General features: G+C 42.9%; 1 protein-coding gene across 5 annotated transcripts in view; it reads left to right on the forward strand.

The window, feature by feature from the left end:
* ERN2 (endoplasmic reticulum to nucleus signaling 2) overlaps positions 1 to 27,135 on the forward strand; it is a 74,653-nt gene that overhangs the window by 19,681 nt on the left and 27,837 nt on the right. For 4 of the 5 annotated variants that reach the window (XM_030211324.1, XM_030211326.1, XM_030211328.1 and 1 more), the window contains 8 exons: positions 2,754 to 2,826; positions 3,091 to 3,163; positions 3,667 to 3,804; positions 6,331 to 6,432; positions 12,485 to 12,746; positions 19,640 to 19,718; positions 22,037 to 22,187; positions 23,307 to 23,425. In XM_030211324.1, the coding sequence (XP_030067184.1) occupies positions 2,754 to 2,826; positions 3,091 to 3,163; positions 3,667 to 3,804; positions 6,331 to 6,432; positions 12,485 to 12,746; positions 19,640 to 19,718; positions 22,037 to 22,187; positions 23,307 to 23,425 (997 nt within the window). The remainder of the gene's footprint in view (positions 1 to 2,753; positions 2,827 to 3,090; positions 3,164 to 3,666; positions 3,805 to 6,330; positions 6,433 to 12,484; positions 12,747 to 19,639; positions 19,719 to 22,036; positions 22,188 to 23,306; positions 23,426 to 27,135) is intronic. The other variant, XM_030211325.1, reaches the window with a different exon arrangement.

Here is a 27,135-nt window from a genome sequence, read left to right on the forward strand (position 1 = left end):
CCATTTAAAATGTGATCCAAAGTAGATACCAGTTAATGAAAGTGTATACATGTAAATAAAAAATGAAATTTATTTGGAAACGTTTTCTTGTTATCTTCTAAGTCTGTTCATTTGTGAGGATAGTGTCCAAAATTAACCAATGTACCTGAAAATGACCACTGCTTCACTGATGTTTGACTGCATTAGTGTACAGTGTCACTCAAAACAAGCCGTGGTTGGTTTCATTCTTCAAATTCTGCACTAATTCTAATGGAATGGAGCAGCCTAATGGTTAAAGCAACCCACTGAGAACCAGAGGAACCCAGTTCAAATTCCACTGCGGCTCCTTGGGCAAGTCACTTAACCCTCCCTCCGTTGCCTTAGGTACAAACTTAATTGTAGTCCTCCAGGGACACAAAAATGCCTTCTGTACCTGAATGTACACTGCTTTGATAGCTTACAGGCAGAATCTAAGAAATCAAAAATATTTTGTATCCAAACCAAAACAAATCCCGCAAGACTTAATGTGCTCCCATTTACATCACAGCATCTGCTTCTTCATTCATTTGAAGTATTGAAAAAATTGTACTGATATTTCTAAGGTATCGAGCACTGGTTCTGTGCTAGTTGATTATTCAAAACAATTTGACTGATTTGGGAATATCTGCAAATTTTCAGTGGTAGGTAATTGGTTATCGTCACTGGAAATTAGTGAATAGTGCTTAAGTGAAAACCAGCTATTTTGGGGGCATTCTGGGGACGGAGTTAGGCACTTGGCTAGTTAAGGGTTGATATTCAGCACTTGGTCAGGGTAATCACATAAAACACAGTCCTATCTTCATACGGCAACCCGTGGCCGCTTAGGTTCTGAATATTGATGCTGAAGCCCAGACAAGGTTCGGCATTGAATATCCAGGAATAAAGCCAGCAGCAGTCAGCGAAATGTCCACCACTGCCAGGTGAATATTCAGGAGCAATTAGATTCAAAAATACAAATCAATCAACATGGTTGAAAAAATGTTTTTCAAAATAGACTATAAATCCTATTGGTCATGTTTTGAATCTAAATTAAGATACCAGCTTTGCTTTTTATGCCATCAGAACCCAAATTTAACATTGATGTGCAGTGTTAAGAATAATTACTTGGCTCTTGATCTTCAAATTACTTACTGCAAAACACTGACTTTTTCTTCTGTTTAGTTGTAAAATATCAATCCAATAAAAACAATGCACCTTATTCCACAGAAAAAAAATAATGCCAATCAATCTGGGCATTAAGGGCTGTGGGTTTTATTGTGTTTTATTTACATATATCCATCCTTGTTCTGTGCGACATAACAGCAGATCCCTGTTAGCACCTCTGTCCAGAATGGAAATTTGACCAATAACCCAGGACTGTAACGAGTTAAAAGAATAAGACAAATTAACCTAATAACGAATCGGGAGAAATTTAACTTGCTGATGTAGTAAATTGCTTTTGTGTTCAGCCATCCTTTGTGTGAAAATCCTAGACGTTTGCTGCATGGATATTTAATGACTAGACCTTTCAACAGTCCCATATCAGAAAGAGACACCCTACCAACCCATAATACTTCTGTGTTACACAGAACTGCAAGTCATGCATGCCCTTGCCTCATTTAGGCATGCTGCTGATCCGTATGAAAGAACATAAGCTTGCCATTGTGGGTCAGCCCAGCATCCTGTTTCCAACAGTGGCCAGTCCAGGACACAAGTACCTGGCAGAGTCCCAAAACGTCACCACATTCCCTGCTACTTAACCCCTAATAGTTCCCTCTTACACAGTACTGTCTGAATACTGTAAGCTAAAGGCCAACAAACTGGCAGGAAGCCCAGACACTACATCTAAACAATGGGTCAGAGCCTCAGAAATGTCATCCACTCCCTCCCAAGGTATAAGCAATTCCACATTGTCCACGTACATCCAGAAAAGAAGCACCAGTGACCTCCGAGCAGCAGAATCCCAAAAATGAACCATTTTGGATCTTCTGGCAACAAATTCCACAGCCTAGTTGTATGTTGAAAAATTACTTCCTCCAGGTAGTTTGAAATGTGCTGCCTATTAATTCCTTAGAGTAGTAGATGACAGCAGAGAAAGACCTGCACGGTCCATCCAGTCTGCTCAACAAGATAAACTCATATGTGCTACTTTATGTGTATACCTGACCTTGATTTGTATCTGCCATTTCAGGGCACAGACCGTAGAAGCCTGCCCAGCAGTAGCCCCACCTCCCAACCACTAGCCCCGCCTCCCAACCACCGGCTCTGCCACCCAATCTCCGCTAAACTTCTGAGGATCCATTCCTTCTGAACAGGATTCCTTTATGTTTATCCCACGCATATTTGAATTCCGTTACCGTTTTCATCTCCACCACCTCCCGCGGAAGGGCATTCCAAGTATCCACCACTCTCCCCGTGAAAAAATACTTCCTGACATTTCTCATTTCATGCCCTCTAGTTCTACAGCCTTCCCATCTCCGGAAAAGGTTCGTTTGCAGATTAATACCTTTCAAATATTTGACCGTCTGTATCATATCACCCCTGTTTCTCCTCATACGTCTTGTAACGCAAATCCCATACCATTCTTGTAGCTTTTCTTTGTAGTATCGTTTACCCTTCAAACAATCATTCCTTCTTTATCTGCACCTGTTGTTTTAACCCCCAGGATAAAATCCTAGTATTTTCAAGTAATGCTGCTACTACTCTGGATGTTACACAGCTTTTCTTGCTGTGAATTTGATGTCTTATCTTTCTAGGCCATCTTTCCTCCCTGATCCCACTGATGGCAGCCTGTATATATTGGGTGGGAAGAACAAAGAAGGATTAATGGTGAGTAACAGGAAATGAAGTAGATTTATCTGGCAGGCAAGGTGTTTCCAGTGAAACTTTTGTTTCTCATCTGTCTGGTACAGAGCTCCTCCTGTTTCCTTCTTGGTGAGCTCTGGGTCTCTCGCAAAGGACCCCTCAACTTGGGCAACTCTAAGAGCTTGGTAGGATGTGGGTCAGGACCAGTAGCCTGGGGGCCCGATTGACCTGCCTTGAACTTTCTAAGAAAAATAGCCTTTGAAATGCTGTCTTCCTATTGTTCTGTAGAAACTTCCGTTCACCATCCCAGAATTAGTTCAGTCCTCTCCGTGCCGCAGTTCCGATGGAATCCTGTACACAGGTATGAATCCTGTATGAGTTTGCATGTGAACAGTGTATGTTATCCTGTCAGCATAGGACAGTGTAATCACTTACATCAAGGTGTCTCGCATCACACATCTCTCTGTAGAGAATAATAGTATAGTTCTAGTATTTGAAAGTTGAATCCTGTCCCAGTAACGTTGCATGTGCTAAAGGTGGCTTGAAGTTCTCTGGCACTAGAAATCTGGTTACCAGGTGACTGTGGTTAGTTTTGCACTGCATATGTGGTGTGGAAGTAGAGGGTTATGTGTGTGACAGGTGTAGTATAGGATAGGATATGATGTGTATATTTATGGGATGTTGTGGATGCCCCTGAGTATATCTGATTACCAGAGGATGTTTTGAGGTGTCTGTGGTTAGTCTTGCACTGTATATGTGGTGTGGGTTATGTGTGTGACAGATGTAGTATGGGATGTGATGTGTATATTTATGGGATACCATGGATGCCCCTGTGTGTTTATGTAAGCAGAGATATTCTTTCAGGAAAGAAACAAGATACCTGGTTTGTTGTGGATCCAGAATCTGGAGAGAAACAAACAACTCTGTCTACCGAATCCAGGAATAGTCTGTGCCCTTCAGCTCCACTCCTCTATATTGCGCGGACACGTAAGTGCAACACGGGTGTGTATTGTGCGGACACGTAAGTGCAACACGGGTGTGTATTGTGCGGACACAAGTGCAACACGGGTGTGTATTGTGCGGACACGTAAGTGCAACACGGGTGTGTATTGTGCGGACACAAGTGCAACACGGGTGTGTATTGTGCGGACACGTAAGTGCAACACGGGTGTGTATTGTGCAGACACGTAAGTGCAACACGGGTGTGTATTGTGCGGACACGTAAGTGCAACACGGGTGTGTATTGTGCGGACACAAGTGCAACACGGGTGTGTATTGTGCGGACACGTAAGTGCAACACGGGTGTGTATTGTGCAGACACGTAAGTGCAACACGGGTGTGTATTGTGCGGACACGTAAGTGCAACACGGGTGTGTATTGTGCGGACACGTAAGTGCAACACGGGTGTGTATTGTGCGGACACGTAAGTGCAACACGGGTGTGTATTGTGCGGACACGTAAGTGCAACGCGGGTGTGTATTGTGCGGACACAAGTGCAACACGGGTGTGTATTGTGCGGACACGTAAGTGCAACGCGGGTGTGTATTGTGCGGACACGTAAGTGCAACACGGGTGTGTATTGTGCGGACACGTAAGTGCAACACGGGTGTGTATTGTGCGGACACAAGTGCAACACGGGTGTGTATTGTGCGGACACGTAAGTGCAAACGGGTGTTGTTGCGGACACAAGTGCAACACGGGTGTGTATTGTGCGGACACAAGTGCAACACGGGTGTGTATTGTGCGGACAGTAAGTGCAACAGGGGTGTGTATTGTGCGGACACGTAAGTGCAACACGGGTGTGTATTGTGCGGACACAAGTGCAACACGGGTGTGTATTGTGCGGACACAAGTGCAACACGGGTGTGTATTGTGCGGACACGTAAGTGCAACACGGGTGTGTATTGTGCGGACACAAGTGCAACACGGGTGTGTATGTGCGGACACGTAAGTGCAACACGGGTGTGTGTGTGCGGACAATAAGTGCAACACGGATGTGTATTGTGCGGACAAGTAAGTGCAACACGGGTGTGTATTGCGCGGACACGTAAGTGCAACACGGGTGTGTATTGTGCGGACACAGTAAGTGCAACACGGGTGTGTATTGTGCGGACACGTAAGTGCAACACGGGTGTGTATTGCGCGGACACGTAAGTGCAACACGGGTGTGTATGGTGCGGACACGTAAGTGCAACACGGGTGTGTATTGTGCAGACACGTAAGTGCAACACGGGTGTGTATTGCGCGGACACGTAAGTGCAACACGGGTGTGAATTGTGCGGACACAAGTGCAACACGGGTGTGTATTGTGCGGACACGTAAGTGCAACACGGGTGTGTGTTGTGCGGACACGTAAGTGCAACACGGATGTGTATTGTGCGGACAAGTAAGTGCAACACGGGTGTGTATTGCGCGGACACGTAAGTGCAACACGGGTGTGTATTGCGCGGACACGTAAGTGCAACACGGGTGTGTATTGCGCGGACACGTAAGTGCAACACGGGTGTGTATTGCGCGGACACGTAAGTGCAACACGGGTGTGTATTGTGCGGACACGTAAGTGCAACACGGGTGTGTATTGTGCGGACACGTAAGTGCAACACGGGTGTGTATTGCGCGGACACGTAAGTGCAACACGGGTGTGTGTTGTGCGGACACGTAAGTGCAACACGGGTGTGTATTGTGCGGACACGTAAGTGCAACACGGGTGTGTATTGTGCGGACACGTAAGTGCAACACGGGTGTGTATTGTGCGGACACGTAAGTGCAACACGGGTGTGTATGGTGCGGACACGTAAGTGCAACACGGGTGTGTATTGCGCGGACACGTAAGTGCAACACGGGTGTGTATTGTGCGGACACGTAAGTGCAACACGGGTGTGTATTGTGCAGACACGTAAGTGCAACACGGGTGTGTATTGTGCGGACACGTAAGTGCAACACGGGTGTGTATTGTGCGGACACAAGTGCAACACGGGTGTGTATTGTGCGGACACGTAAGTGCAACACGGGTGTGTGTTGTGCGGACACGTAAGTGCAACACGGATGTGTATTGTGCGGACACGTAAGTGCAACACGGGTGTGTATTGCGCGGACACGTAAGTGCAACACGGGTGTGTATTGCACGGACACGTAAGTGCAACACGGGTGTGTATTGCGTGGACACGTAAGTGCAACACGGGTGTGTATTGCGCGGACACGTAAGTGCAACACGGGTGTGTACTGCACCGGAACAGTTTGCAGCACTGGGACTGGGGAAGGGAGGTATGAAAAGGGTGAAGAACCCTGAGGGAGCGCCACTGTATAGGGGTTAAGGTGCTGTTAATGTGTTTGAGTTTTTGGTAAATCTTCCTTTCCTTAGTGAAGAAGAGATGCTGACTGAAGTGTAGACATGCACACATGTGCTTTTATGGGGAAGACACAGAAGGATGCATATGGCTTCGGAAGAAATCAGCATATCCACGCAGCTGTCAATGAGCAGTGTCATGAAACAGTCGCAGATCTCACGTGCTTTCCCTCTGTTTGCAGAGTACATGATCATGATGTTTGACACCAAGTCTCGTGAGCTACGCTGGAACGCCACATATCATGATTATTCTGCTCCACTGTATGATGAAACACACGGTTACCGTGAGTACCTGCCCTTTCTGGTCTCTTTGTCAGGCTGGTGACTCTGCACCTTCTGCTCTGGTAGCCAGAAGCACCGTCTGTCTCAGTGATCCTGTCCCTTCTTGCCGTCCTCCCTCTGTAATTTTGTGTGCTGCATGTTATTGTATTACTTTACTGGATACAGCTGCATTTTCCACCTCTGTCTTTCATCTTCTTCCACACTGTAGTATCTTTTCTTTCTCTGAGGACAAGCAAGATGTACAGCTCACACGAGTGGGTGACATCATCTGATGGATCCTAGACCAGACGTATGTAAACAAAATTCTCAGAGCTTTCTAAAGCAGCTCATCTTATATGTAAGGGACTTCCCACGTCAAACATTTTTCCACAAAGCTCACCAGGCTTGAATTTTTATCTCCATGATTGTTTTAGGATCATGAGTACCTTTTTTGAAGCTCTTGTTTTTATGATGGGTCATCTCAGTTTCAAGTTTCCTTCTCTTTAGTCGTCCCTTTTTGACTCTTTTTAAAGTTTCTTTAATTTTCACTCAAAATAGGAGGGAGAGGGGGTAAAAATGTTAAAAGTTTGTTGACTGTAAGTGGTGTTCTATATTTGTGGTGTTACTATCTTATGTGCTGTAATATTGTACTGCAATCAGTGTATTGAGATTGATTTGTATATCTTGATTTGTCATCAAATAAAAACCGTTAAAACATAAAGTTTCTTTAATTTTTGGCATGCTGTGACCTGCACCAAAATTGATACATTGCACAACATAAGATGAAGTTTATTACACGGAACTTATTTTATGTTGGCTATTTTTCTCCCAATATCCAGGATACAAAGAACCCCAGTAACTTCAAGAAGTGCAGGAACTGTACCAGTATAGTGTTGGAAACATAACTTGTACCTGGAGTCTCTTGAACCCTAATACAGTATCCGTATTTATTTATTTATGATATTTATCCCCCACATTATCCCAAACTGGCTCGGATTAACTGTGGCTTAAAAGCAGTAAACAAAATTGACTAACAATAAAAGGTTAACAGTACCAGGACTTCACCCAAATGAGGTAGTTGTAATGGAGCTGAGGGAAGTGGGTGGGGGAGAGGGGGTAGGGGGTAGGAAAGGGGAGATAAAATAATTTGTACATGAACAATTCTGTTACATTGTTAAGTTTGTCAATAACAAAAATTTTAAAGTAAAAAAAAAAGGTTAACAGTAAGCATAGATTATTAAATCACGCCAAAAGACAGACATTTTGTGCCGCCTGTCCAAAGATGAAACCTAGAGGTCCCCGTGGCCAGGAAAGTGGAAGGAAAGAATCTGTTTCATCCGAGTCCAATCAAGTGTGTTGATATCACTGGTATTGATTCCTTGCAAGGACCTTGGAGCAGCATTGCATGCTGGGGATACATTGACATTGAGGAAACATTGGTCCCCTTCGAGGCTGAGCATCAGTAGAGGCCATCGGGACAGACCATTGTCAAAGTCATGTTTGATATATGCAAAAGATTCTTCTGCACATGTACCAGCACTGAGGGACTTTGATGTTGAGTAACATTGGCTTCTGTCCTCATAAGCACATGGTGGTGGGAGCAAGGAGATTGAGGCAGCTACCATCCTACTTCCCGAGCATTTCTGCAGATGTGATCTCTCATCCTGGAGCAAACCAAGAAGTAGCCACCGAAGTGGAGAAACTGGATCTGCTACGCGGGAAAATGTAGAAACCAAGAAGTAGCGTGATCAACAGGACACTTCCAAAAGAGCCAAGAAGATTAATAAGCTAAGAGTGGCCTAGTGGTTAGGGTGGTGGACTTTGATCCTGGGGAACTGAATTTGATTCCCACTTCAGGCAGCTCCTTGTGACTCTGGGCAAGTCGCTTAACCCTCCATTGCCCCATGTAAGCCGCATTGAGCCTGCCATGAGTGGGAAAGCGCGGGGTACAAATGTAACAAAACAAAAAAAATAAGCAAAGGTTCTTTAATAGTAGATGGACTCAGCACAGCACCGTGTTCAGCAAACAACGCCTGCCTCAGGAGTCTTTAAAATTGAAATGAGATTCACAGCTTGAGTACATAAAAGCAAAGTTCATATACAAAATGTGGATATGTAGTGATAAAATATAAACAATAAATCTTTAATTATAAAACATATGCACAGAAACAATTATGATTAAGTTAAAACTGATTATAAAACAAATATATCAGATATGTCCCTTAATATGTTCCTTGTATGGCCATAATTTCTTATGTTAATTTCCACATTTATATGTTTTTTTTTATGTTTTACATTTTTATATTCCTTTTATTTAATTGATCATAATGTTTCGTGTTTGTTTTATAATCACAGTTTTAACATGACTCTCTAATTTCCTCTGGAGTCTTTCATGAGGTGCTTTGTCAAACGCCTTTTGAAAATCCAGATACACAATATCAACCGGCTCACTTTTATCCACATGTTTGTTCACCGTTTCAAAGAAACGTAGTAGATTGGTGAGGTAAGATTTCCCTTCACTAAATCCATGTTGACTTTGTCTCATTAATCCATGCTTTTGAATATGTTCTGTAATTTTGTTCTTTATAATAGTCTCTACCATTTTGCTCGGTACTGACGTCAGACTCACCAGTCTATAATTTCCTGGATCACCTCTGGAACCTTTTAAAAATATCTGCGTTACATTGGCCACCCTCCAATCTTCTGTACCATGTTTGATTTTAAAAAGATAAATTACATATTACTAACAATAGTTCTGTAAGTTCATTTTTCAGTTCTGTCAGTACTCTGGAATGAATGCCATGTCTGTGGTGTATGAAGCTGTTTGTCTTGTGCACGAAAGGTTTAACAATCCCCTCTATAAGTCCAACTATTTCCTATGTAAGTGTGCCAATACCAGATATGATTGATCTGCCAGGGTTTCTAGGTTTATAGATTTTGGGTAGCATGTAGATTGTGCCCACAGAAAGATGGTTTGGTATGAGTTTTTTTTAATGTGGCTGTATTTGTTTTAAAGTGTTTTGATAAGACTTTTCAACTGTTTTGTATAATCTTGCGTGGGTTCCTCAGTTAGCTTCCTCTAGTATGTGTTGTCTCAGAGCTGTCTGTGTCTGTCTTCGATGTATTTTTGTGTGTCCATAATCACTACAGAGCCTTCTTTGTCTGCAAGTTTGATGACAATGCTTTGGTTGTTTTGTAGGGTTTTTATGGCCGCTCTTTCTAGTAGAGAAAGGTTGTACCGAATTTTCTTTTGTTTGCTGGAAAGTTGTGATTTTACCCTATTCTTGAAACTTTCTATGTACATAAGTAATGCCATACTGGGAAAAGACCAAAGGTCCATCGAGCCCAGCATCCTGTCCCTGACAGCGGCCAATCCAGGTCAAGGGCACCTGGCAAGCTACCCAAACGTACAAACATTTTATACAAGTTATTCCCGAAATTGTGGATTTTTCCCAAGTCCATTTAGTAGCAGTCTATGGACTTGTCCTTTTAAGAAACCGTCCAACCCCTTTTTAAACTCTGCCAAGCTAACCGCCTTCACTACGTTCTCAGGCAACAAATTCCAGAGTTTAATTACGCGTTGGGTGAAGAAACATTTTCTCCTATTTGTTTTAAATTTACTACACTGTAGTTTCATCGCATAACCCCTAGTCCTAGTATTTTTGGAAAGCATGAACAGACACTTCACATCCACCTGTTCCACTCCACTCATTATTTTATATACCTCTATGTAGTTGTCTGATTTATTGTTTTGTCCATCATGTTGGGTGAAATATGTGTTCTTTTGTTTAAAGTTGTATTCTAATCTGTGGGAGTTTCTTTTTTGTGGAAATGTACCTTCAAGTGGAGTTTTCTAAAGAATTGTTCCAGGTCTGAGTATAGTTGAATTTCATCTATCTTGCTGGACGGACAAAATGAAAGTTCTTTGGAGAGTACAGAGATTGTGATAATTGATAGTACCAGAGGTTTACTATCCCAATATGAATTGCATTTCCAATAGTGTGGTCAGTGGGGGGGTTGCCTGCAGGGCATCTGATGACTTTCCTGATCTCCTAGTTTGTTTTGGATTCTGATTCTCGATTCTCACTTACCTCAGTTGGATTGAAAACTGTATCCAAGTTGCTGGTTTTGCAGCACTTTCTCTGCTCCAAGATGAGTTGTTTTTCTCTCTGTGGTTCTGCAGGAGAGAAGACATCTTTTTTTTTTTTTTTTTTTTTTGCATATTTTTTTTTGATATTCTGCAGGTCTTCCTTTAGTTGGCTCATAGGGTAGGGATGTAGTTCCTCCATTTTCCTTATGATTTCATCTCTTCTTGTGGAGTTGATGTATAAGTTCATTTCTTAGTTTCTGACTTGTGCGTTTGCAGAGTTTGTCTGCATAGTCAGAATTGTAAGCTGTAACCAAAAGATTTTTGATCTTTAGTCCTTTGGGAATGATGCCGTTCTTCTTTAGATTATCAGAAAATAAAGATTGATCTTTCTTTTTCAGTAGTTTGTTCATTTGCTTTTTCATGCGGCTGTATGCGGTATCTTCCATCTTGAGTAGAGTGATGTGGTAATCAATAGAAATGAAACAAAACATAGAAAAGAAAATAAGATACCTTTTTATTGGACTAAATATATTTTTCGATTAGCTTTCAAAGGTAACCCTTCATCTTCAGATCAGAAATAAGCAAATGTTGGCAAACATCAGTATATATAAGTGAAACACGAAGGCATTTCAATGATGGTCTCACAGGAAGAGGGTGGGTTGGGTAAGGTGAGAAACAAGGAGCTGGGTGGATGAGAGACAGACAGGGAGATATGCATTGTAATAAGAGAGTGACAAAGCAGTAGAATTTTATGGTTTATAATGGGCTGTCTGGTGGGTGTCAAAATGTTTAATCATTTTGACTTCAAAATTCTTACATTCCTGGATTGTCTTAAAGTTTCCTTTTAGTATTCTCACCCTAAAATCATTTTAAATTAAATTCCGAAGAAGCAGGTTGCTAGCAAAAACCCGTTTTCTCAAAGACTTGCTGTGTTGTGTTTTTCCCTTGTTTTGTTAGTCAGCCCTGTAAGGGATTACCACTTACGAGAAAGCAATATTTCTTACCTGTAACAGGTGTTGGCTTTCCTTAGTGTGGAACTGAGATTGCGCTGCACAATGACATGAATGTAGAAAATCTCGTACAAGCACGGTGTGATCCCTAGAAAGCTCTCAGAGCTTGTTTTACATATGTCTGGCCTGAGCTACATTAAATGCTATTGCCCAGTTACGTGGACCTGCTATTCTGCTGTCCTAGGAGAACTTCTGTTACAGGTAAGCCACTGTCTCTTTTTTCCCATTCAGCTCAATTTCCCAAGCATCCCACAGCTGTACCTATGGCTGCTGATTCATTCCGGAAGCAAATTGACTTCATACCACTGCTGATTAAAACTCTGTTTCTCTGATCTTATTCTAGGCTTATGAACCCTCCTTTCCCTTTTGTTAAGATTTTTCACTTGTTATGTATCATTCATACAGCATTACCAAACTAATGGGTTCACATTCTGCTTCTGTCTTTGGGCAAGGCTCACTTTCCCCCCATTGCCTCAGGTGTCTAATTAGTTTGTAGGCTACTTTGGTCAGGGACATGTGCTTTTATTTTGAAGCAGCCTGATTTAGGGTAATATAGAAATGCAGAAATAACTAGGTCTGTACCGAATTTTTGTATTCGATTCAGCCAAACAGTGATTGAAATTTGATTATGAAAAATCCGGGGCTACTGAAATAAACAATTGCTTCTTTTATTATTTGTTATGTTAAAGCTCAATGTCCATTGTTCGTATTCGGTCAAATAATATTTTTCATTATTTGTATTTGGCCGAATAGTAAAATATGCTTTTCAGTGCAGCATAACTGGTGTTGTTTGCTTTATGTATTTCTCTAAATCATCTTAATGAAGTGAGACACTGACACAATATCAGTTTTCTCTGTCTGCGTTAGTGTTGCTCTGTTTCTCCTCTGGTGCTTGGATTGGCAGGAGGCAGTGGGGTTGCTGTTTCTCTTTTTTTCTGGATTGGCAAAGACATTGTAATTTTATGTTTTATGTAGAAATGGTGCACTTTGCTTCGAACGGTGATGGGCTGGTTGTAACAGCAGACAGAGGGAGTGGCGAGGTTCTTTGGATGCAGAACTATGGCTCACCTGTGGTGGATATTTTCATGTGGCATCAGGACAGTCTACGCAGGATTCCCCACCTAAATATGGCCATGGAAACCCTGCGATACCTGACCTTCAACTCACAAGATATTCGGATGATGAAGTGGAATTATCAATCTGTGAAGGATCTCTCCAGCATGAAAGCACAGCTCTTGTGAGTCTGCTCAAGATGGCCAACCCCCAACTGTCTTGACCGTCTTTCTGTGCTGGTAGACTAGGGAATGAGGAGAAGGAAGAAAGGTACTGGGTAGAGACAGCCCACAGAACCTCTCCCTAAACAGGTTCCTGTAATAAGGGGAGAATGTGGCTCCAGGCGACAAGGGCTGATGCTTTGAAAGTAGTCTGAGAATGTTAAGGGGAAGAGGAGGGATTTGGGCTTTAGATCAGCTCTTTCTCAGTACTAGCTCATGATTAGCTACATTTAGGTACACTAGGATTTCCCTGTTCTTGGATGGTTAGGAGTAAATGAGTTTTCAGAGCAGTCTGGTTGTAGAATCACAAACGCATTTACTATTGAAGAGAGAATCTATTTTATAATGGCAACGTTTTTAAGGCTCATAGGGGTAGATAGCCAGTGGCTGAGGGCATTTGGCAGTTCACCGGGTCATGTCCAGGCTTTGGCACTGAATAATCTGGTTTATGCGAAGCAGGTTAAGTCGATATTCAGAACTTAAGCCGCTGTGGGTTCCTGTGTTTTATGCGGTTACCCTGGCTGGTTAAGTGCTAAATATCCACATTTAATTGGCCAACTGCTGTCTGTCTCAGAAGGCCCCCAAATAGCCAGCCTTCACTTAGGCAGTAACTGCTGATTTTCTGTGGCAATAACTGGTTAAAAATGATCAGATAGCCCCAAACAAGCAATTCAACTGGTCACTGTAAATAAAATGTCATTTGTTTAAAGGAAATGGAGTTCATTTAGCATTTCAATTGTAAAAACATGCAGGTTCATATTCAAACTTTGGAGTTAGCCAGACAGACTGTGATGGCTGAAATTTCCACCAACTGACCAAATTAAATTATGTAGCCAAAAAAGAGAGGTTGCTGTGGGTGTCCTGGCCTGCAGTTGCATTTTGCTTCATCAATGCTGGTAATTCACTACTGGCCAAACAAAGTTGTCATGAAGCTGAGATCTGCTAAATAATAGCTTAGTCCAGTTTAACTTTACCCTGAATTCAGGCGGGAATATCTGTGGGGACTAATCACAATTAACCGTGCCTCGTGAAAGAGCAGGTAAAGAGAGGAAAGTACAAATATGACAAGGGTAAGTTTAGCACTCTGGGATTAGATCACAAACTTCCCACTCATACAGTCCAAATTATAAACACTGAGAGGGAAGGACATAAGGCTTAGGTATTTTAAAAATAGAAAAGCTGTTTTATTAGAGATAATGGCAAAAAATAGCAAATGTAATCGGAGACAATGCTGTACTTATACAGAATTACCCACAAGGATGGTAGATCAATGACTTCATGTACCCTGTCAAGGCAAAGATAATGCACACTAGCCCATGGTCCTGGAATTTATAGGACACCTGACACCCCAAAGACTAAGGAGAAAGCAGTTCAACACTGGACCCGTAGGAAGTCAGGGACTGAAGACAGAGGCTGGCAAGTGGGTTTCACCTCACGATTAGGCAAGGCAGCAGCAGAGAACTCATCTGCCTGGTCACTAGATGGTCACTCTACCCAGGCAGGTGAGTGTGCAGACAGAGGGAAGCCACATCTTTAACAAGTCCTTGTCCTGTGGCCGGCTCGGCTGGCTGGAGCTTTCAGATAACAGCCAGATTACCCCCTGCTGTTTATTTTGTATCCTTTTTATACCTTTTCCTCAGAAATGGAAGAGTCATGATGACCAAAGGCTGCATCAGCCAATGTTGTGTCTTTGGGGGCACAAGGAGCCGGCTCTTGGCGCCATAGATGTTTTCTTCTTGTCCATGAAGGTCCCCAGCACAGTAAACAAAAGTATCTTCCAGAGTTGTTTTGACTCTGTTGGCCTTGATATGTCAGCAGTGTGCTTGAGGCCTATTACAAGAACAAGCCTCTGCATGGAAACTGACGTGGCCTAAGTCTGTAAAAAGTCAAGTTCACAATGTAGAGTAGTGCTTCACTGTAGTACTACATGCTTTGTCCCTACACATCTTTGTTACGTCATGTTTATTAGTTTTGATGCATCACCTTTCTTAGAATAAAATCAAAGCGGTTTACAAATTAAAATTACATAGTCTAGAAAGGAAAGACGTTTTATTAAATAGGAAAGTGTAGAGAGAAAGCAGAAAGTGTCCTTCAAATGCCCCTCCTCCATCAAAAGCTTTGTTAAAGAGGTGTTCAATGCCATTTTGAAACTAGAGAGTGATGATAGATGATGGGAGAAGATTCCATAGCACTGGTGTTAAAGAGTAGAAAGCAGAATGTCTTGAGACCCCCCAGGGAAGAGGTAGGATGTAGAGCCTTAAAGTTGCAGATGGGCTAAAAGAGCAACAAGAAGAACAAGGGGTTAGAAGTGAGGCCAAGTAAGGGGTGACTAAAATAGTAACAATATGGGGGCTCGTCCGGGGCAGCCTGAACAATTAGCAGAATTTTGAATTTTATCCAAAAAACATTGGTGATGTTGACGGAGGGTCAAACATATAGAAGCAGAGGTGGTGGTCCTGTGGATCCTCCCTTTTGAAGGCAAAGGCCAAAAAAGAAAGGTTTGTATCCTGGAGATGAAAACTTGGCTTTGCAGATAGTGTAACTGAGAGTATTTGGCTTTCCTGGACCATGGGATGATTTTCCGAAGGCTGCTGAGCACACATGGTATCCACTTCTGAAAGAAGGGTGACGTGTCTTCTGCAACAGACTAGCTAACCTAAGTGAAGAGATTTTAAACAAGGGTCATTGGGGATGGTTGAAAATAGCCTTAGGTAAGTAATATATTTAACACTCTCTATAGAAATGGGGGCAAAAGGACAACATTTGGAAAGCTGTGTATACTAGTAGCCATGGTATGAAAAAGTTCTGGATCCAGATGCTGACTTGGATTAGTGGCAGTCATGGAGTCATAACTAGGATCTAGTTAAGCTGGGCTATAATCTATTGAGGGTAGGAAGAGAGGGAGGTGGTGTGGCGCTATCCCCGAAATTCTATAAATTGCAGGCACAAATTTGGGAACAATTAAATTATATGGAAATACTCTTCAAACAAATAGGAGGAAATTTTTTTCACCCAAAGCATCAAGTTCTGGAACTCGCTGCCAGATATTGTATTAACAGTGGTTAGCATATCTGGATTTAAAAAAGGTTTGGACAAGTTCCTGGAGGCAAAGTCCATAGGCTGCTATTGAGATACTCTGGGAAGCCACTGCTTGTTTCTGAGATTGGTAGCATGGAATGTTGTTACTGTTTGGGATTCTAGCAGGTACTTCTGACCTGGATTGGCCACTGTGGAAGCAGGATACTGGGCTAGAAGGACCCTGGTCTGACCCAGTGTGTCAGTTCTTATGTTAGTGCAATATAATTGAACTAGCAGTTAAGCCCGTTAAAACGGGCGAGATTTTTGTTTTTTAAAAATGTAGTGGAACAGCTGTATGTCCAGCATTTCTTCTCTCTCCCTTCCCATCCATCCATGTGCATCTCCTTCCTCTGTGTTCCCTCCCCTCCATCCATGTCCAGAATGTCTTCTGTCTCTCCTTCCTGCCTTCCCTTCTCTCCCCTCCATCCATGCTCAACAATTCTCTCTCCCTTCCCTCCCCTCCCCTCCATCCATCAATGTCTAGCAACCCTCTTCTCTCCCCTGACCTCCCCTCCCCTCCATCCATCCATATCCAGCAACCCTCTTCTCTCCCCTGGCCTCCCCTCCATCCACCCATGTCCAGCAAACCTCCTCTGTCCCCTGCCCTCCCCTCCATCCACGCATGTCCAGAAACCCTCCTCTGTCCCCTGCCCTCCCCCCATGTCCAGCAACTGTCCTGTGTCCCCTGCCCTCTCTTCCATTCGCCTATGTCCAGCAACCCTCCTCTCCCCCCTCCCATCCGCTTCATCCACTCATGTCCATCAACTGTCCTTTCTCTCCTGCCCTCCATCCTCCGGCTGCCATGCATGTCCACCCATCCCCTAAGTGTACCTCGATTGTGACCTCCTCTGCCCTGCCGTCCCCTCCGCCGTCATTTAACCCCCCCCCCCCCTCTTTCCGCCATCACCGTGTCCTACTAACTTACTTACCTAAGCCTTGCCTTCAGCTGCTTTCGTTACCTCCCATGAGTCCTGTGGTCAGTTCGCCTCCCATCGCTGCATCCGCAACCGTTCTCTCTCCCCTTCCCTCCCCGCCATCCACCCATGACCAGCAACCCTCTTCTCCCCCCTCCCCTGCCCCCGTGTCCATCAACTCTGCTTTCGTTACCTCCTGTGAGTCCTCTCGTCAGCTGTTCCTTTCCTTCTCTGTTCCATCCTCTGACATCATCACATCTTGACGCGGGGGCGGGACAGAGAGGGAAGTCTCTACTGCGCATTTGCGGGTGAGTCGGTCACCTCTCATTTATATAGTTAGATAATGAGCCAATTAGCACCAATAATCAATTATTGGCACTAATTGCCATTAATTGAAATTTACACGCATATTTTTAAAGTCGCAGGGATCCGTGTGTAAATTTTATCTGCAGCCATGGGAAGATCATGGGTGGATAAGGGGCATTCGTGCAACGTATACACACTGTTATAGAGTAAAGGTGTCTTCACGTCTAAAGTTAGGGGCCGATCCCGGTAATAAGCTTATTCTCTAAACAGCGCTGTATATAGAATAGCACTTGGCGCGGGGGTTTCGGCACCAATTGACATATTTACATCAGTAAATGGTTTGTAGAGCCCTAGGGACCGCTTCACATTTAATTTGTATTTTTACTTTGTGATTTGATGTTTATCTATGAAACGTGGGCCTGATATTAAAAGGATTTATGTTCCTAACTTTGAGTCATAAATTGGCCTCTGAAAATTTACTAGGGTTGAGTGCATAAATTTATACTACAATTTCAGTAAAATCCTAAATTTAGGGCAATGAAAAGTGGGTAGCATGAGGAGCAGATTGAGGGTGGGGAAAATAGGAACTTAGCCCCAATTTTCAGCACTAAGCTCATAGATCTAGACAAATGAATGGCAGGCCTGAATTTATAAGCATAAGTTTTAAGCTCCTAAAGTTGAATTTTCAGCTGAAAACTTATAGCCCGAAGTTTGGCTGAAAATAGGGCTGAGCTTTTTTTGAATATTGGACTCTGGGTTAAAAATGTAATTAGTGTAAATAAGTGACATCCTTCTTTATGTGCTCATGTTATTTTGACCTGGTGAATGGAGTGTAACTTTCACACAAATTCCCAGAAGGTGACTTCCAGCAAGAAGTTCAGATTTGTTTCCTTCTTGCACTGTAGTTATAACCAGTTCATGGTGTTGTCCAAACAAAATTCTTTTGCAGAATTTCCTTAAACTTTTGTTGAGTACCATTATACCCTTCTAAGTCTGTTGCCATCTTAGACATAAGTACATAACATAAGTAATGCCATACTGGGAAAAGACCAAGGGTCCATCGAGCCCAGCATCTTGTCCACGACAGCGGCCAATCCAGGCCAAGGGCACCTGGCAAGCTTCCCAAACGTACAAACATTCTATACATGTTATTCCTGGGATTTTGGATTTTTCCAAGTCCGTTTAGTAGCGGTTTATGGACTTGTCCTTTAGGAAACCGTCCAACCCCTTTTTAAACTCTGCTAAGCTAACCGCCTTCACATTTTCCGGCAATGAATTCCAGAGTTTACTTACACGTTGGGTGAAGAAAAATTTTCTCCGATTTGTTTTAAATTTACTACACTGTAGTTTAATCGCATGCCCCCTAGTCCTAGTATTTTTGGAAAGCGTGAACAGACGCTTCACATCCACCTGTTCCACTCCACTCATTATTTTATATACCTCTATCATGTCTCCCCTCAGCCGTCTCTTCTCCATGCTGAATAGCCCTAGCCTCCTTAGTCTTTCTTTATAGGGAAGTCGTCCCATCCCCGCTATCATTTTAGTCGCCCTTCGCTGAACCTTTTCCAATTCTACTATATCTTTCTTGAGATGCGGCGACCAGAATTGAACACAATACTCAAGGTGCAGTCGCACCATGGAGCGATACAACGGCATTATAACATCCTCACACCTGTTTTCCATACCTTTCCTAATAATACCCAACATTCTATTTGCTTTCCTAGCCGCAGCAGCACACTGAGCAGAAGGTTTCAGTGTGTTATCGACGACGACACCCAGATCCCTTTCTTGGTCCGTAACTCCTAACGTGGAACCTTGCATGACGTAGCTATAAGACAGGATTGGACATTTTCTACAGATCCCCTGGACTCTGCTTTGTGCTACCTGAGATTTGAGATGGAGCGATACAACGGCATTATAACATCCTCACACCTGTTTTCCATACCTTTCCTAATAATACCCAACATTCTATTTGCTTTCCTAGCCGCAGCAGCACACTGAGCAGAAGGTTTCAGTGTGTTATCGACAACGACACCCAGATCCCTTTCTTGGTCCGTAACTCCTAACGTGGAACCTTGCATGACGTAGCTATAAGACAGGATTGGACATATTCTACAGATCCCCTGGACTCTGCTCTGTGCTACCTGAGATTTGAGATGGTGAACCGCATAGCTGAATCTTTTCTAATTCTCAGTGATAACTAGAGCAGGTAGTTAATGGCCTCTTCCAGAACTGTCAAGGCTGGTGGGATGAGGAGGCGGAAGGAAGGATGCAGATGGGATGAGGAGGGGGAGGAAGGGTGTTGGTGGGATGAGGAGGGAGAGGATGGGTGGCGGCGGGATGAGGAGGAGGAAGGGTGCTGATGAGATTTTGTTCTAGCTGTAGCCAAACAATTAGTAACAGACTTATAGTGTCATTTCTTTTTGAAACACACTATTTCCTGTACACACTTAGTACCTGGATATAATAAAAATGTAAAACCACTTTGATTGTATCACAGAAAGGTAGTATATCAAATCCCATTACCCTTACTCCAACTATTTCTGTTTGTCTCGCAGGCCAGCACTATATGTGGGGAAGCATGCATCAAGCTTCTATGCCTCCAAATCTCTCGTCCACCAGGGTGTGGCAGTTGTGGTAAGTTTTTACCTCCCACGGTATTATCAACTGAATATGGTGGTTCTCCATGGACAAGCAGGGTGAGTCATGGTGTCATCTGATGGTGCCATGGATGGATTAGGTCTTCCAGAGCTCAGAAAAGCCGTTCAGAGCATGTGCAGTTGACCCTCCACCACAGTGTCTGTCTGGCCGTTTCTGCTCCAGTCCGTTCTATCCGCCCTGCCTGATAAACAGATCCTCGTGCTTTTTTTTTTTTTTTTTAACTGTTCTCTAATACTTAATCGTTTTCATTTTTTTTAATTGCTAAAAATAAACTCATAAGAATAGCTATACTGGCGACAGGAACTCAAATATTGTGCACAATTCTGGTCACCACATCTCAAAAAAGATATAGCGGAATTAGAAAAGGTACAGAGAAGGGCAGCGAAAATGATAAAGGGGATGGGACGACTTCCCTATGAGGAAAGGCTAAAGCGGTTAGGGCTCTTCAGCTTGGAGAAGAGACAGCAGAGAGGAGATATGATAGAGGTCTATAAAATAATGAGTGGAGTGGAACAGGTAGATGTGAATCATTTGTTTACTCTTACCAAAAATAGTAGGACTAGGGGGCACGCAATGAAGCTACAAAGTAGTAAATTTAAAACAAATCAGTGAAAATATTTCTTCACTCAATGTGTAATTAAACTCTGGAATTTGTTGCCAGAGAATGTAGTAAAAGCAGTTAACTTAGCAGGGTTTAAAAAAAGGTTTGACTAGCTTCCTACAAGAAAAGTCCATAAGCCATTATTAAAATGACTTGGGGAAAATCCACTGCTTATTTGTAGGATAAGCAGCATAAAATATATTGTACTGTTTTGAGGTCTTGCAAGGTATTTGTGACCTGGATTGGCCACTGTTGGAAACAGGATGCTGAGTTTGGTAGACCTTCGGTCTATCCCAGTATAGCAATAGTTATGTTCTTTGGCTAACATGGCCTTGCTTACTGACTTTTGTCACAAGAACAGCAGCGACTCTGCTCTGGGTGTGCCATTCTAGCTCCTCTACCTGCTTTTGCACACTAGCCTGAGTCCTTTTGAATTTAGGATCATTTATACCTGACTTAGGCTGTCTTCTGAATACCACTTTTCAAGGTTATTTACCCCTTGTTCACAATTGCCATGACACACTACCCAGGATCTTGCTTACGTGGTCCAGGACCAGGCATATCGTACATTGCCACTACCTTCCATTATCTTCTCTTTGAAACTTACAGAGCTGTCCATACCTAACCTTGGACTTTACAGCTTTGTCTCGCTACAGTACTCCGTCTGGGCTATAAAGAGTGAACACACATAACATGCCGTCACAGCCCATTGCTAGGAAGTCACCAGTGTGTGGCTGCCTCATCCTGCTTATCCATGAAGAAAGTGAGGTTACTTACCTATAACAGCAGTTCTCTGTGGAGAGCAGGGTAAGTTAGCCACACAAACCCACCTGCCTTCCCCTCTAGGATGAACTTTCTTATGGCCCTGGAACGTACTGGAGCAGAATCAAGCGGGCACTGTAGTGGACAGTTAACAGAACCTGCTCAGAAAAGCCTTTTCCTGGCTTGTCTGTGCTCTGGGAAACCTAATCTGTCTGTGGCACCATTGGATCGTATCACGAGTGTGTGGCTGCCTTATCCTGCTGTCCATGAATAACCGCCCCCCCCCCCCCCCCCCCCCATTCACTTTCCTATTGTACAGTATATAAAACCTAAGCTAAATTACCGTATTTTTCGGACTGTAAGACGCACTTTTTTCCTCCCAAATTTGGGAGGAAAATGGGGGGTGCGTCTTATAGTCCGAAGGTAGCGAGTTCCGAGTTCGGGATCGCCCTCCCCTACTCACGTCACGCGATGTTCCCTGGTGGTCTAGTGACGTCGGGGCAGGAAAGAGCCCCCTCTTTCCTGCCCAGCGCGCTGCTCTCCGTCCTCCTGTATGCTGCCTGACGGTCTCGGCGAGATTCAAAATGTCTCGGCGGCCATTTTGAATCTCGCCGAGACCGTCAGGCAGCATACAGGAGGACGGAGAGCAGCGCTCTGGGCAGGAAAGAGGGGGCTCTTTCCTGCCCCGACGTCACTAGACCACCAGGGAACATCGCGTGACGTGAGTAGGGGAGGGCGATCCCGAACTCGGACAAGACGCACCGGAGCACCTAGGTTTTAGAGGAGGGAAAAAGGAAAAAAAAAATTTTTTCCTATTTCCCTCCTCTAAAACCTAGGTGTGTCTTATGGTCCGGTGCGTCTTATAGTCCGAAAAATACGGTATGTCTCCAGGTTGTCTTGTAACTCATACAAAGCCACGTCCTTTCCCCAGCCCCAGGGCCTCATGCTGACTCGTACAGAAGGCCCTACGACAGAGGATGTGACGCTGAAAGAGAGCAGTGAGTGTGAGGTAACACCCAGCACTGACGTCAGGTACCCCCAGGGGAGCATCATCTCCTTTCAGAACCAGTGGCTGCTCGTAGGTTAGTCTTTCCTTATATTTTCAGTGTCTTACAGAGAGAAGATACTTTCATACTCTGTCTAATTATCGGGGAGTCTCTTAAAAAGAAGTGGAGCTTTAGATTAGATTTTGGAAGGTGTGATTTTCTTTGTATGGATGGTTGTTTTACTAGGCTGATTATGCAAGAGAATATTAATAAATCAATGTGATTTTATTTTGGATGTTTACTTGTTAAGTTTTGGTCTCCTCTTAATGTTTCTGTTTTGGCATGGATAGGCAGACTGGACAGGCCCATATGGTCTTTATCTGCCTTCGTGTTTCTATGTTTCAATTACAGCTTCTCTCCGTTAATTATATAAAGCTGCTTAGAGCCTCCTTGGAGACAACATTCTTAAATAAAATATAGCTCTCCTATGCCCACCTCTCTTCCTTGCTGTGGCCCCAGTTCATGGACACTTTTAGGTTGAACTGGAGGTGCAGTGTAGTTAGAACAGCAGGAGAGACCCCACACTCCAGTATGAGGAGCAGAGGGGGCTGGAAGGTCACCTTTCTCAAGTTTGCTGTAGCAGTTCCTAAATGCAGGCAGAAGGCCTCGAGCCATATCCAGCAGGTACTGGTCTAATTTTCAGGATGTTCATAATGTACCGAATTCACATATTTAGGCATGGGAGTATTAATGAGGTATAGAGCTTTCAAGTGAGCCATTTTCGGCTAAACTCACTGAAATTAAGCTCTGCTGTGGTTACAGCCTATACTGAATTTTTCTTTTTTTTCCCCTTTTAAATAAAGTTTTACAGGATTGTGTAGTTCTCTAGGTATCTGATATGTCTTTCTTATTTTGGGATTGACTCTTTTTTTTATATTTAGGGAGGAGCTTATTTTACATAGTCTGGTTTGCCATCAAACAAGGACTGGGGTTAGGAACCTTTGCAAACAGGAGTCTCCTTCCCTGCTGAATTCAGCTATCCTTGCAGTGATGTTCCTCAGTTTTGTTCAGACTTACCAGTTTGTGTGTTCTGCATAAGAATCAGCCAGTCCTCCATGGCCCAGTGTCCCCAAATCTCCTGCCAAATAGGTTTAAAAGTTGTTGTGCCGTTGAGAGCAGATCTTGTAACCAAAGCCTCCTGTTGAATGCTCCCAGGTCACCATGAAGTACCTCCTGTGGTTCACACAACCATGCTGAGGACATTTCCCGAGAGCCTGAGGAAGGATACAGAAGTGATCATCCCCAGGAGAACTACCAGTAGGACACTCTTTGATGTAAGTAAGAAGAGATGTGGCTGATGTAGCACACGGTAACGGGCAACAAGAGAAAGGACTGGACAGGGAGAAGATGCAGAAGTACAGTACAATATAGATTCTTGTATACTGCAAGTAGCCATCCAGTCACATGCTGTAGAAGTGAATTTCGATTTTCTTGATGTGGGTGTTCAGTAAAATGGCTCTGCTTTCTGATTTTGCTGGATGTGATTTTGATTGAGTTTTTAACATAGTGAATTGGCACAGAAATAATTTTGTTTTTTTTTACACCTTGTTTTTGGACATTGGTGTTTTATGGTTTATGAGAGCAAGTGATTGAGTGTCACGTGAAGGTCTGGAATTGTAATGAGACTGTGTCCTGTGAACATAATTAAGAAGATTTGCCTCTGATGCTCTCTCAATACTAACATATATATTAATGGTAAAAGATAAAACAAAAAGAAACTGAAATTAAACACACAGATTCATACTTAGAGAGTCGCAACATATTTTAAAGATTTTTGTTTTTTTTGTACTTGCTTTGGTATCAATATAGATAGTTTTGCTATACCTTAACATTTCTCCCCATTTTTGTTGTATAAAGATCCAGAAATAACATCATACTGTTTATACATAATCTGAAGGTCTATAGTTTCATCAGCCAACACCTGGAGGAACAACTCTATGTAGTAACAAGCTTTCCAGATGACTTTTTACTTGGACAAATGTGCTAAGGCAATGTTCCTCAGAAAAAAATTGAACAAAACTAAAAGCATCTCTCTGTAACGAAGGATCTTGAACAGGAATGTGTATTTAAATACGTAGGAGTGGAGAAAGGAGCAACAATGCAGCACAAATCACTAAAAGACCAGCAAAGAGTGTTTAATGAGGTTAAATTCAATACTGATCACAGAATAAGATAAAAGCCATTAATCAGCTCTCAATTCCCATAGTTTAGTACAGCTTTGTGTAAACAAGAAAACTCCTCCATACCCACAAGGTAATTTATAAGAATTGGGAAGACATCTATGGTGTGTGCCTTGATCGTGGCTGGACAGATTCAGCTTCAAATTCCTAATTTCTCTATAAAAAATGCATACTTGATCCTGACAAGTCTTTTCCATTTTTGGAACAGACCATAGAATTCTGCCCTGCACTGGCCTTTCTTCCCAACAAGTGGAAATAGAAAGTGTTACTCCAAGAACCATATGTCAATGAAACCTAGAAATGTGAATGGTTGCACAGCAATAAACTGACACCAAGGGATGAGATTGATAGTTACAGGACAAAGGATTACAGACAAAATGATTCACAGCGAGTACAGAAAAAACTTGTAAGAGGAGGAGTGACCTAGTGGTTAGGGTGGTAGACTTTGGTCCTGGGGAACTGAGGAACTGAGTTCAATTCCTGGCACAGGCAGCTCCTTGTGACTCTGGGCAAGTCACTTAACCCTCCATTGCCTGCCGCATTGAGCCTGCCATGAGCGGGAAAGCGTGGGGTACAAATGTGAAAAAAAAAAAAAAACATATGTGGATTCTGTAAGGAAGAGCTAGAAATGGTTATATATCTTGTAGATGGCTATAGAGTTCTGATGAGAGGTTTATTTATGGAAAGACACAAAAGGTAGCATGTCTCATCCTTTGGAAACTTTGAAATATTGCAACATTGCTGTACCAGACAAACATTGAGCTCGTGACTCTTAAGAGATGCTGATCACCTGGGACATTCCAATTCCAACTGATAAAAGGTTTGATGTGAGAAAACTGGACCTTGTGGTAAGGGAGAAAACACAAAAACGCATTGATAATGGAGGTGCGATTGCCATGTGACTATTCTGTGGATTGTATGGCGAGAGAGAGAAGTTCCTCAAGTACCAAGCACTGCAGTCAGAAACCAAGAAAATGTGCCAGGAAGATACAGAAATATTCTCCATCATACTGGGTGGTACAGGCTTGATTAAAAGGAATTTTCAAGTTCACCTTGATAAGTTTCCTGTATATTAAATCTTCATGAGTTCCAGAAGGACGTTTCTTTGGCACGATGCAAGTTCTTTGTTGAGAATTAACAGTAAATTTGGGAGACTGAGATCATACTTCATGTACCAGGGCTTACTATCTTTGTGTGTGCAGAATGAATCTGTTTGGAGACCATGCTCGGAAAGGATCTAAAATGGATCTGGGTTTTCTACCGCACTATAAATGTATTTATTTATTGCATTTTTATCCCACATTTTCCCGCCTAATGGTAGGTCCAATGTGGCTTACATACAACAGGGCATTGTAGGGGATTATATATATGTTTTTGTAAGAGGCCAATTCCTACCTATGTACTCGCTTATGTCTAGGGGGCGTGGCCTCTGCCCAACATTAGCTGCATGGAAAATAACGGACAGACCAATGGAATATATTAGTTTATTTATACAGCGTTATATACAAAAATATAGAAAACTCTTATCAGCTTATAGCATCAGCAATTCCTGATTGCACACACAATGATACCCAAAAATATAGAGAATAACTATGATTATCCTATTGGCTAATCTGTAATGACAGATAAACACAATACCAAGATCCTAATGATTACCACACAAATCTTATACTAGGCTAACAGCAACTAGAGATCATAAATCCTGACGTCACACATCTGATGGGTCCGAGCACAGACTAATTATCTAACCCAGCCTGAAGGAAGTAAACTATGATCTCACCGTCCCGGTTTCCAGATCAGATTCCTTCCAATGCCTCAGCCGAAGGTCTCAGCGAGGTCCCACAAGCTCAGGTGATGCACTTGTCTTGATCAGCCACAGATGATACAGACTCAGTATAGATCCTGTAGACAGCTGTAACCTGGGGAGAAGCTTTGCCAGGTATTATCAGTAAGTCTCTCAGGTAAATCAGGTGCTTGCAGAAATGCAAGTGTTCTCCTCTTCTGTTCTTCTGTTCTTCTCTCTTCTTCTTCTCTCAGGAACTAGTCTCTTTCCGTTCCCGCTTCTCAGATCAATCAGTTTTCTGGGAGCCAATCAGAAATAATCCCACCATGTACTCCCAGCATCTGTATGAAGCTTCCTTTGTCCGTCTTATCTCGTAAGCTCTCTCTCTCTCTCCCTCAAGGACATGCATTCTCCCCCGATGCAGAGTGACCTTGGAGGTGGTGCAGGCTTCAGTAAATCTATTACAAGCTGGAATGCTGACTTCTGCACAGTTGGTAGTCAGACATATAGGTGAAAGGTTGCAGCGTCCATTTTGTCTGTAAAGGTGCTCTCATATGCACACAGGGTAGGCGAGATCACAGCAAATACTCCTACAGCATACAATTACAGTGTTTCAGTTTGATTGAAGAGTATGGTTACAACAAGGCAGACGATTACAGTAATTCAGATTGGTTTAAGAGTATCACTTATTACAAGCAAACAGGTATGGCCTGGGCTATATTTATGATTAGTATGGTGGAAGTGAGTAGGGTAAGCTAAGGGTTAGGTTTGCGTTGATTTGTCATTGTCATACAGTTCTGATGTTATTTTATCTTCTAATCACCATTCCATCTCTTCCTGTTTTCTACCCCCTCCCTACCTCTTCCTTTCCCTTTGAGACTGTCATTGGAATGCTTTGTGCTTCACTTTTATATTCTGATATTGTCATTTTTTGCTCATACTTGTCTTGACCAGAGAAAAGAGGTTTTGGCCTCTGAAGGCTAGCCAAGAATCGTATTAAGTTAGTCCAATAAAAAAGTAT

Source organism: Microcaecilia unicolor, chromosome 8 (assembly GCF_901765095.1).
Source record: "Microcaecilia unicolor chromosome 8, aMicUni1.1, whole genome shotgun sequence".
NCBI classification, from domain to species: Eukaryota; Metazoa; Chordata; class Amphibia; order Gymnophiona; family Siphonopidae; genus Microcaecilia; species Microcaecilia unicolor.